Source organism: Colossoma macropomum, unplaced genomic scaffold (genome assembly GCF_904425465.1).
Source record: "Colossoma macropomum unplaced genomic scaffold, Colossoma_macropomum, whole genome shotgun sequence".
Lineage (NCBI taxonomy): Eukaryota > Metazoa > Chordata > Actinopteri > Characiformes > Serrasalmidae > Colossoma > Colossoma macropomum.
In genome coordinates, this window is record NW_023494792.1 from 15034444 (window position 1) to 15047661 (window position 13218).

The window sequence follows — 13218 nt, forward strand, 5'->3', positions numbered from 1 at the left end:
CTTTCTCCAGTCAGGCCTGTCAGATCATTTCCAGTGCCAGTTCTGCTGATATTAGCTTTAATACGTAATCAAAGCCTGTGAACGGCTCTCTATCTTATTAATCTCATAACTCAGGAATAAACGCTGCTATGCACTCTGTTGGTTATAAATAATTGAATGAGATTTTAAACCACCAATTAAGCCGAGCAGCAGGGAGAAAGGAAATCCGCTGGTGGCCAATTCATTAGTAATAATGGCTGACATTTGTACTGGCCCAAAATGGAGACGTTACGCGCCAGCCTTTCACTGGAAACGGCAGGTCATCCCACTGTGACATGTTACCTTTTGAAATATAAGTATGATAGGCTCCAGTATAGTGGGCTGATATATTTATACATTCGAAGGGAAGTGGACTGTGTTAGCATGTGCATGCAAAGTACTTTTAGTTAAGCTTAACTGAGTTTAAAATGGTGTTTGTGTCTGTAATTGGAGCATTATCCATGAAAAACAAAAAAATACAAGGAGCTGATTATTTGCTATGGACCTGGACACACTTAACTCCTGCTGAAGCTTATTATTCAGTACTTATATATATATATATATATATATATATATATATATATATATATATATATATATAGCAAATAATTAAAAATATAAATGTTCTTCAGTTATAGAAATGTGTAATAAAAGACTGCCTATTCTGTGCTTTTCAGTCATGTGTGTTTTGACCCAGGTATGCTGACCTGCTGCTCTCCTGTCAAATTCGGCTCTTTTAGTTCTGCTCCTCCACAAACTATGACTTGAAATTCATATTTTAGCAAGCATACACCAAAGCATGATTTTGCAGTTTAGCATTTCATCTAAGAAAAAGGAGGCTTCAAGCCTGTGATGAGCATTGAGAAAAGCAGTTATTCAGAAGCAGTGTAGCAGTGTGCATGACCTGTTGACTTTCAGTGCTGAATTAATTCAAATTAAACATGGCATTTTGAATACACGTGCACACACACACACACACACACACACACACACACACACACACTCACATATGCACATTATCTAAGCCGCTTATCCTACTAGATGGGGGGTGGGGGTTGGGAGGTGCTGGAGCCTATCCCAGCGGTCAATGTGTGGAAGGCAGCATTTTGAATAGAGTGGGATAATTATTTACTGAACTTTAAAAAATGGTTAGGTCAACATTGAAAACAATATTGAAGAACTTTAATGGTGTCATTAAAACGTCAGTGGAGGTGAAAAGAGGAAAAAGAACAATGTGGGGCTGCTTGAGAAGGGTCATGCACCACTTCATTCAAGCTTTCGCTCTGTGCATGCTTTAAAGGTGCGTTAGTTGATTCATTTTTTTCATCACTAGTACGAATAACCTTGAAAATATGTAGAACATGATAATACATAGAACATTCTGTGACAAGAAACATGCTAAAACAAGAATCAACACTGAAAGCCCCTTTCGAAGGTGGAAGTGTTACATGGGGAGATAAGAAATTATAAAGTTGAATGCAGAATTAGTGATGTTCCTCCTGTACAGCTATGTAAATGTGATGTTTGTAAACTGTTGAACTGTTTGAATGTTTGACTTCACGTAACAAATCAAGGAGATATATCAGGTATGTGCTCTGGATGAACCACCTTCACAGAGATATATGTAATGCAAGTCAATCAAACTCCCGCGCAGGTAACAAAGCTAAGTAGACGATGCTGAAACTGGCTTCTCATTTAAATTTTCCATTCCCCCTTAAATGCTGCTGTAGAGGTGATATTTGCCACATTACATGTCATTACAAAGAAAAACAGGACAGCAAAGATGCCCTTGACTGTTATCGAGAAGCAAATCAGTATGAATACCAAGCTGGATTGTAACTTTGCAGTCCGCCTGAACAAACAAGACACAGGAGTTTTATGCTCGTTCTGGCCAAACACGGCTGCTATACTAAGAAATATTTGGAGAGTGATTGAATAGCATGTTTAGACAAAATGTCTCTCTGAATTGGTGAAATGTAATCAATACTCTGCTGAGAGCAGAGCAGTATTATAGCCCACTGTTGATGCTTGTCTTTTCCTAAAAGCAAGCATAACCACCAGAGATAAATTAGCCAATAGCCATGGTATTCACTGTTATTAACTTCTTGTGAACTTGTTGTTTTAGCAATAACAAAAGGATAACTATTGAGATATAGGCTGTATTGAGTATTTGGGTCTCCTCTCAAGCAACGTTAGCATAGTGCCCTAATTTTGTCATCCATGTCTAAATAATGAAGAAAGGCAATACTCTTAATAAACAGCCAACCTTATCTCTAGAAACTAAAGCCATGACAATGCTTGGTAATGCTGGCAAACTCAAAATGAACTCAAAAGTCAGTTCTGTGGGTGTGCTTTGTGTTGATTGGCAGGAATAGTAGGCAGATCCAATGAGTAAAAAAAAAAACAAAAAACATTGCAGTGTTGTTGTGGTTCACCTACCTTAAAACATTAAAAGGGTGTAGATATGTTAAATGTTGACTCATACACCTTTAAAGGTGCAGAATATAAATAGATCATTATAGGTTGAATCACTAGACAATAAAACTTTATTATCATTTCTAAACCAGCTTTTCAGTGCCTCTTATTTCCTATTGTACCAATTGGGATAACAAGCAGATTGCCTGCCTACTGTCTTTCAACCTTGGAAAACAAAAGACAAATCTGCATTTCATTCAATATTAAGTAATTACAATTGATGCCCTTTCTTTAGCAGTTTGATCACCAAACCACAAATGTACATTTTTATGCGAAAAAACTTTTAAACAACATTTCATCAAATGGGTTGTGGAAATGTTTATTGGAAAAGCTATAAATGAGCTGACCAGTCTGTCTGTATGCCGGTTCTTTGTTTTTCAGCACTGTGACAAATTCATGCAACCTGAGAATTATAGGTGTTCAATGTGGACATGTATTATAATGTACCAACTCCAGTTATTAATTACAGTCAAAGTGTCGCTAAAAATATTCACGCTTAAAATGATTATCGTAGTCGTGCAGTCCTGAAGAATAGGACATGTTTCTCTGAAGGCTGTGACATACATATGAGACAGTGCTATTATCCTGACTGCTCTTCTAACTCCATACCTTACTGCTGTAAGTGTTTCTACAGGCAACTAACAGCACTGGTGGAACCTTGAAATACTGTAGATGTATGAATGGAGAATTTCTTGCACTATGGACACATTCAAGTGGATTTTATGTTTATTGTTCCCTGTAAAAATGAAGTCTGTTAAAAAACGACTGACATGAGCCAAAGTGAAATAATTTTTAAACCATAGTGCGTGGTGTTTGAAGATCATTTATCCAATGATGATGTATAGATAGTTGATCATTTCCAACACACACCTCTGAAGTCTTTTTTAGTTTTATTTTAATTGCTTAATTACCATTACTCCAACTGGTTATATAACTTGAACCTTCAACTAAATTCTCAGAAGCAGCTCTGAGCTTATGAAAACTTTGTCATAAAGTTATGAAAACATTGTCCTCATGCTTATAACCCAGTTGTACTCATGTGACCTAACAGAAGTGTATGATTGGCCAGGAGCCATCGTTTTTGCAAAAATTATTACTTTGTAGCATGTGAATTAAGGTAGAATTACAAGGGGTTGATGACTCCTGTAGGATGTCAGTCTGCCCTGTTTCTGGCTCTGTGATATAGCTTTGACATGTCAAACTTGCCACTTCCTTAGCTGTGTCAGAGAGACACTTTATGACTCACAATTGTGTGTAGTAAGTAATACTAGCAGGTTTTGTAATGTCTACCTTGCAGATTAAGAGGCAGTAAAGAAAGATAACAAGCCTATCAGGACTTACTAGGAATGTAAAAGATACTTTACCAGAGCAATACAGTTCATATCAGATTTTTACCAGCAAACTCTTAACAGCAGACACTCACACTAGCACTACCTCACTCACTAGACACACTGTAAATTATTAATTTTTCCTAAACGTTATGCATGAACTGACATGAACTGTCACCACCAGATAAACAATACTATCACCATCAGAAAAAACAGAGCTTAAAGTTTTCATCTTTGAGAGAGAGGAGAAAATCAAGCTTCACTCTTACTTCAGATCTGAAGAAATACACAGGTGTTTCTCTCCATCCTTCCACTGTGAGAAGACCACTCAACACTATGAGTCTGAAAGGATGTGTAGCTGCTAAGAAGCTGTAACTGAGAAAAGGAAATAGACTGAAAAGAGGAAACTGTGCAAATGATACAAAGAAGCTGCTGGAGTTCTCAGAACAGTAGACTGACCACCCCAGACCAGTCCAGACCTCAACATCGCTGAATGTGTTTGGATTACTTGGATTGTGAGAAGCAGAAAAGCACAACCAACCTCTAAGACTGAACTTTGGAGGTGTGGAAAAATATCCCTGCAGATTTCTTTGAAAAACTGAAAGTGAGTCTTCTGAAAAGAATGGGAGTTGTAATAAAGACAAAGAGTGGACACAATAAATACTGAACATCTTTATATTATTTAATATCTGTGTTTGTGTAATTTTCTGTTAAATATGTTTTCTGCTTTTCTCAATGAAAAATAAATGACTTGTACAGGCCATTTTGACTGGAAATTAAATAAACAATGGGCGGTCTCTGACTTTTGCACAGTACTGTACGTGCAGTACCCTTCTTGAATCTATCCCTTGTTGCCCACCCCCCCACCACCCATCTCTGTCTGAGTATGTTGCTGTAGTACAAGAACTCTGTATTCTAAATGCATATGAACATGAACTTTTTGACACAATATTCATTGTTCCTTATGACTGATGTATCTATGACAGCAGTGATTGAAAGGTTGGAAAACAATCTCTTGAACAGGTTCCTATTCACAGAGATGTAACAAATAAATCATGAAGCAGGAGTAAAAGCGTACGGGATGCTTGTTTCATGTTTATAAATGAGAGCAGTGTAGTATAGTAGTGAAGTTTATAGTAACAAGTAAAGAGAGTTACGTATTAGAGAGCAGAACAACTGGAGAGCACATGTTATAGAAAAGTGAATTCTTGTTCTCTTTTCTCACCACAGGCCTCCTATGTTGCCTATTACCCTAGTCACCTCAACAGGGAGGGAGGAAGTGATTAATTCTCCCTGCAGGAGAGTGAAATATTTAGGCTACTTACTCATTCACTCACTCAGACATGCTGTCAAAGGTTCAGGGCTACAAACCACGCTTTTATCTGAAGAAAATGAGTGGGTTACCTAAGAAAATACCTCCGCAACCATCATATTGGCTGTTTTTATTTATTTACACATTTGTTTGTCAGTTTAGCCCTGAACTACACCCACACCGTGCTAGTTTGTATGTTTAGAATCTTTCAGTGGTTCTCTTCTGTTTACTGGGCCCACATTGTGCCTTTTGAGCAGTTAATGTTTGCTGTTTTGTTTAACTTCCTGGGCTCTTACAATTTTAAATCTCAGTAACTTGTATGTGCATTTCAGATTCTAATGATGGAATTTGAGGTTTAGCTGTACAGTACAGATTATTCTTGTAATGGTAGTCTGAGTGGGATCACTGTGGACTGCCAGCTTACCTCCTGTTGCACACCAGTCTTTCCCTGTGTGTCATGATTATGGTGGTTTCAACATAAACATGTTTCTTTCCGTTTTGAGGCAAGGCAGCTGAAGTGACTTTATTACGCTCCATTACTTGCAGTAAGGAGCTGCGAATCGTCTCCATCTGCTGCTGCCTTTATGCTTCACCAGCTCATGTATGCCCAAGAAACCACTATTACCAGAAGAAATACATAAACTGAAATGACAGAATGTTTCACTTGCTTTTCTGTCGGTTCCTCCATCTGTCAGTGGCACAATCTTTCTCACCCAAACAAACATCTCCTTTCTAGCATCTGATATCATATAGAGCCATTCAATCATTGGAAAGGATTCTCTGAGTAGGAACTGGGGGTTCTGAAAAACGAGGGAGCAAATCCAAGAAAAAGGAAATCCTAAAGATGCAGCTTCAGATTCAGGGGACAGATGGCCATTGACCAAAATCTGCTCCACCCACAAATCCGGTCTTTCATAGTAATTGTTGGAAGGTTGGGCAAGCCTTATAGAACACTGACAAAAATCCTCTTCATTCTTATGAATTTAGGTTAGATTCTCTAAATAAGGTTGAATTTCCAGTGTAAAATGCTTCACTACCAGGCTGGTGGGCAGTCAAAACTAGATTAATTGGAAACAGCAATGATTATCCCAACATGTTAACGTCAGCATACAACAAAAACAAACCAGAAACATCCAACCTATCCTAACAGTGTGATTGTTCATAAACATACAAAATAAATATTGTTTCGAATTAACACTCTAAATTTCCCTTTTTCCCCCTTTTGGTAAAATTTGAAAATGTGCTTGAAAAACCTGGATGGGGAAAAAAAGCCAGGAATTAAAAAAAAATTGCAAAACAACTTTTTACACTTGGATTAGGTGGAAACGTTGGTTTTTCGGTGGAAACAGTACTGGCATAGTGGTTCTTGTGTATGGCACTACATCCTCTCAGAACTGGTTGCTCCAGTGGCACTCGCAGTGGTTCGGTGGGCATCACTGAACTATTAGGACTACAGCCAGGTGCAGTTGCACTTCAGTTTTTCATTAATGTGAATGGAATTTTCTGAATGGGAATGTTCTGTGAAGCTTGTCCAACCTCGCAACAGTTGCTATGAAAGAATGCATGTTTGGAGCATAGGTAGGTCTATTATGCATGCATAGACCAAATGATTTCTAATCGCTACCGTTCCTTTGTTACAGGGCTTCCTGAAGAGTGAGCGTGTGGCCCGCATGGTGCAGAGTGGAGGCTGCTCAGCCAGTGATTTTCGTGAGGTCTTCAAGAAGAACATTGAGCGTCGTGTGCGCAGCCTACCTGAGATTGATGGCCTGAGCAAAGAGACTGTACTGAGCTCCTGGATCACCAAATACGATGCCATCTTCAAGGGAGAGGAAGACCAGCGGCGGCCGCAGGGTCGTATGCCCTTCAGTGCAGTTTCTGAGCTCATCCTCAGTAAAGAGCAGCTCTACGAGATGTTCCAGCAGATCCTAGGCATCAAGAAGTTTGAGCACCAGCTGCTCTACAATGCCTGTCAGGTGAGTTTTTGAGTTTACTCAGAGCACTAAAGGGTCTCCCAAAAAGCTGTGTTAGGTGTATGTCACAGACTCAGTACAACTATGATTAAAAAGAATCAAATATATTCTTTCGTATGGCATTAATCTGTCAGCATAGGTGCTTTGTGACAGGTCTGAGAATGATTTGTGATTCCAGGAGTACTTGTTATTTTTATGGTTCCAAAACATGTTATAAAGGATACACTCTGCCAATAAATAATATCGCAATACTTCAAGACATTTTCAGGATACATGATATGTCATGATACTGTTTTTCTGATATCTGCTCAGTTGGACCTGACAAAAAAAAGAACAGGTAGTGCCACATTTAAAAATACAATCAAGAACTTTAAATACAATGATTTTCATTAAATATTTTACAGTTAATTAGGACTAATGATGCGCCTTTCTGTAAAGTATATTGTGTTGTATTATAATGTAATTTATAACAGTAACAATATCTTTATATTACCCAGCCCTAGTTGAGTACTGTAGTCACGGCCTCTAACTGTACTCTTCCAAGATGGTCTAAAGTGGCCATTACATGTACGTAGTGCTTAAAAACCCCAGGAACGCTGTTGCGCCTGATATGCTCTTACCAGCGCAGCACACACCAGCATGCCACTAGAATGTTGTATAATGTCACTGCTGTGTTGAGAATGTTCCACCACTCAAATAATATCTCATTGGGCTAGTCCTGTGGTGGTCCCTTTCCACTGATGCATAGGGTGGAGCGTAACCAAAGGGCTACAGCAACAGAAGGGCTCTTAGTGTAGAGCTACAAAATGCACCTATATGGTAGTTGTTTCTGATAAAATGGCCAATGATACAGGAGAATCTAATAAACTGCCAACTCAGCGTAGGTTCCACTTAATATTATAGTTAATCTGAGCAGGGATGTCTGAAATATATATTACATCAGTGTACCTAAAGAAGACTCCTGCTGTAGAACACATGCTTGCAGTTTCTCATCTGGAGTTGACCTGTAGAGGATTTTACTTAAAGATCCATAATCGGAATCGACCAAGATTGGAATTGGTAAATTTTTGCTCCAAACACATAATTTATTTTTCTATTTTGGTCGATCTGTGGTGCAATTTTATGATGTAAATAATGTGAGGCAGGTAAGTGCTTTTGTGATGTATTTGAATGCTGCTGCTATGTCTATACCAAAATGTTGTATGCATGACTCATTGTGCTAAATAGTTGGCTCGATTTAGCTCTTTATTTGTTTCGTGCTATTTAAAAAAGCAACTGATTTTTTTGTTCAGGAAATTAAAATGCCAGTTTGGCTCATTAAAAAGCAAATAATGTGATTTGTATTGCAACTTTCGCTAATACAAAGAAATGCAAATGTGCTAGTGTCTTTCATGTGTTTATTTAGCCCACAGTCAGCCAACAGAATTGGCCATTGACCAGTTTAACTTGAAAGAAACTCGATACGGCCATAAAAATTTGAGATTGGTGCACCCTTAAATTTGATAGCAAGATCTAGTTCAGAATTATCCATAGATTGACTGATGTTTTCATATACAGATCTAGTGTTCATTTTAGGGCCTATGAAGGGGTTAACCTTCTGCCTTTAAAGGCAACATTACTCAGTAGTGAATGATAATGTGTACCAACAGCATGATGCAATTTGCGCACTTAAATCATCATGCAGTTACTTCAAACCACATCTATTTTAAAGTAATCATGGAGCGTGCTATGAAGTTATGCAAGCTGTCATTTCTGTGGTTATCTTTAAAAATGTTTAATGACATTCCATAGCAGTTAAACAGTAGCCATCAAGAATACAAAAGCACTTTATATGAAACCACTGAACTGTTACTTCACATGGTAATTGGCAGGCAGATTTAAATCATTAAATCGTTTTTTTTTTCTACAGCTTTCTGTATGGAGCACAACCTAGTCAGAACTCTAGGATTTAGAAATATTGAAGTGAGCAGGAGTTGGTGACAATTAGGTCAGTTTCACCCAATTTCATATATGAGCTTCTGAGATAATTTTGTGGCCTCTGAATAAACCATGACTTGTGATGTTTTCCACTACGCTGATGAGTGTGTTCGCATGCCTTTGAGTCTCATGCCCTTTACCTTAATTACCTGAGCTCAGGTGGTTTTATCCAATCACTGGCCTCTTTAAAGATGTTCCATAAAGGTCAGGGGCTGTTGGGGAAATGGTCTAATCAGCATGCCCTTGTGTGTCATCTGCCACAAGCCCTCCCTGGGGAAAGCTATAGTGAAAGAGAGCTGGCAGGAGGTCTGTGGGTACCTCTCCTTTTATCACAATTGCTGCTAGCAGATTAGTGCAGTTAGTAGTGTAGCTGACACACTAATAGGGGCAAGTAGGTATCCAGAGACTAGTAGGTGGAAAATATTTTACATACATCAAGATACAATGCAGTGTGCAGGTCATTTTATTTATATATATATATATATATATATATATATGCTGTCAGAACAAAACCTCGTATTTCATACATGCTAACTTTACAGGAGAAGGAAAACCATAATTTACTATTAATGTAAGTCAATGGAAACAGACTTTTTTCCAAGTATATTTTGGCCATTTCTGTTGGTCCATTCATCATGAAACACACAATGTAAAAAATCAACCAATGTGAAAAACTGAAAAATGGGGACAAAAATGGAGATGGAAGGATTTGAGAGGACCAGAAAACAAGTATTTGAGTAATCGTCTACTCAGTTATTTCTTGTTTTGTAATAAGTTCATGCACAACAGAGCTAACAGAAGGTCTAGAGTTGACTATAGATGTGATTTTGGAGTCTATTATTGTCTGTCAACATGAGGAACAAACAGACATTGGTGCCAGAAAAACAGGCTAAGCTGAAAAGACTGCACTGAGAGACACCACTTGTGTTCTTCAGCTGACTTGAATCCTTTAAATTACTGTTGTCTAGAAGTTTAATCAGGCATGAAATTTGCAAACCCAACTGAGCTCAATGCACAGTACCAAGTTTATGGTCCAAACCTGACCTGAGCTGCCAGAATTCCATCCAAACTCAACCTGAACCCAACAACCACCAACTGCCAACCAAATAAAACTCCTAATGAATGCCTCTTGTTAAGTTAGCTTGTATGATAGTGACAGATCCCCAATAAACAACATTAAAACACAAATTATCTCATGATGTCTGACCCTGAACAAACCCAACATGAAGATTCAGCCAAATATTTCACTCTACTGTCATCTAATGAGGTGAACAAACATCTTAGTTATCAAAGCTGGTCTGAGTCTCAGCTGGCTGTCACTTCTGCTTCATATTTTGATCTCAATGGATCCATTGACAGGTCATGGCTATGTCCCCTCTGACATTTTCCCTGCGTATTCAGAAATTGATAAAAGGAGGGAAAGAGAAAGCAGACTGTGACAGGCAAGCAGACAAGCGCAAGGTTCTCCTCAAGATTGAGAGAAGAATTTAAAGTGCCATCCAGCTCTACAGTACATTTACTCAGGACCGCTCTGATGTGGGTACCGTGGAAATGTGATTGGCAGGGACTGCTTGGGAAAATAAAAGGATGAATCTAGATGACTAAGAGAGAGAGAACAAGAGCATTAGAAAGAAGAAAGACAGGAATAAAGGAGGAGACGTGTCTGTCACAGAGGAGTTATTTCTGGAGCTTCTCATCCTCTGTATCAAATAAAATTTAGGTATTGAATTTACGGCTAGTTGTTTTTTTTGCTATCGTCATCTGTCTATCTATCTGTCTATCAGTCTATCACTGATCTATCGATCTACAGTACTGGGCAAAAGACTGCCCTTCATTTCAAGTCAAAATGGTCATTAATATTACTTTTTCAGGAGATATTGCTGAGGATTATGTATAATGTAATCAGTTTGCATAACGAAAGGGAAAGTCAAAGAAACATTAGTGGAAAATCAGGTGTTTTCAAACTGAAATTAAACTCCAGCTGTGTCTATCTGTGTCTATTATGCCCTCTTTTACATGAAGGGGCATAACCGTGGTGGGAGGGGTTGTTTTTCATATCTTGTTAGATAACTGTTATCAATCTCAGACAGGTTTGATGAATAGTTTGCCAGGTAATCTTGATTAAAGGGAAACCTACTCGAATTTTGTCCGTCATTATTAAGCAAGCCTCAGTTGTCATGCGATATGAGGAGGAAAAAAAATCTTTCTGAAGATTCAGAGCACAGACAAATACAGTCAGATAAAGGCTTATTAAGGGACGTTTCTGTCAGACAAATGAATAGTATTAAAAGGCCAGCTATAACAAGCCATTGTTGAACATCAAACAAGTATTTGAAGCTGCCGGTGTCTCTGGACTCTCGAGAACCTCTTGATGCAGGATCCTTCACAGGCTGGCACTTGTGCGTAAAGCTGTATTTTGCTCACCCCTAACCAAAGCTCACAAAGAAAAATGTTTGCAGTGGGCTTAGAATACATGACTAATTTTAAACAATTTTATTCACTGATGAATGCCATGCTACACTGGTCCAGATGGATTGGAGTTCTGGATGATGGGTGATTGGCCACCCTGTTCTAAGATTGCAACATCAGCAAGGAGCTGGAGGAGTGATGACTTGGACTGGAATATTAAGAGCTGAGATGGTAGGTCTCTTTAGGGTCCTTGAGGGTGTTAAAATTACCTCTTCGAGATATGTGGAGTTCCTAACCAACCATTCTGGGGACATATAAAAAGAAGAATCGTGCCTTTTGGAATAAAATTATTTTCATGCAGGATAATGCACCATCCCATGCTGCAAAAACAACATTGACTCCTTGGTTGCTGTGTACATAAAAGGAAAAAAAATCATGGTGTGGCCACCATCATTCCCTGACCTCAGTCCTAATGAGAACCTGCAGAGTATCCTTAAATGTAAGATCCGTGAGGGTGGGTGGCAGTATACATCAAAACAAGAGCTCTGAGAGGCAATACTGGCATCCTCGAATGAAATACAGGCAGAAACTATACATGGACTTACAAGTTAATTGGAAGAGAGAATTGTTAAAGTCGTTTTAACACAAGTGCTCTTTATCTGTAAATATGTTGTTTGTTGTTTCAAGTAGTGTTTATTTAAAATAAATGACTTGTCCATGCAGCAAATACAACAATTACAAAAAGAACATAACCCAGATGGTGAGAGTATCTATATAGTCTTTGGTGAAGTAGTGTTATTTATGTACCAGCAGACAGGTGGAACAGCTGTTGTTGCATGAGTCATAGAAAACAACAAATAAAAATGAAAGACTAAGAAAGTGTTCAGCTTTATTTTCACAGAACGTAGATGAGTTCTTCTCAAAATTAAGAAGGTGGGCGAATTTAAACTGTAATTTTCTTGTTCTTTTCCTTTTATTAGCTGTTCACAGGTGGTCAGCTCGCTGGCTTCATCATATCAGCTGCATCAAACGAATTAACTACACTGGCATGGTCTAAAATAATATTACTCCCAGGGTCTGAAATTAACACCCACAAAGCACCATCTGCAGTCCTGTTGTTCATGAAAATAGTGTCGAAGATGATGTTATTCGGTTTTGGATACTTTTGGTGCAATGAACTTACGCGAGTTAACACTTACAATATCTGTGAAACGTACAGTCATAAAATCACCAGCGTGCCAGCTGCTCATTTAATTGCATAGCATTGTTTAATCCAGAAACCTTTTAATTCCGTTTGTGAGTAACCTTTGTTCCAGTATTGTATTTCTTTCTTTGTGTTCCTTCAGTTTGACTGTTACTCATTTAGTCAGGATATGAAAGTCTGACTGAATGTAGTAGTACTATTCACAGATTAGAACAGATGATTAATGTTCACTATGACTAGCCAATGTATCTGTAGTACATATTTTTTTAGGTTTATTGGGAAATTTTCTTAAAACAGGGGGTAAATAATAAATCTATTGAAGCAAACCTTTGGGTCCTTGACAGTATGTCCCACTAAGGCAGTTATTTCTGACCAGATCCTGGAACACTTTGGTAAAGGCCATGAGGCCACTAGGTATTACACCATTCTTAACTCGGTCCTTAACTTATCAAGAATCCTCTCTTAAGACAACCTTGGAAACCGATCTTAATGGCTCTTTTACAGAGTGGCATAGGATTCTGAGGC

General features: G+C 38.3%; 1 protein-coding gene across 8 annotated transcripts in view; it reads left to right on the forward strand.

The window, feature by feature from the left end:
• Window positions 1–13218, forward strand: part of cadps2 (Ca++-dependent secretion activator 2) — a 135212-nt gene that overhangs the window by 41367 nt on the left and 80627 nt on the right. For all 8 annotated transcript variants that reach the window (XM_036576158.1, XM_036576159.1, XM_036576161.1 and 5 more), the window contains exon 3: window positions 6774–7106. In XM_036576158.1, the coding sequence (XP_036432051.1) occupies window positions 6774–7106 (333 nt within the window). The remainder of the gene's footprint in view (window positions 1–6773; window positions 7107–13218) is intronic.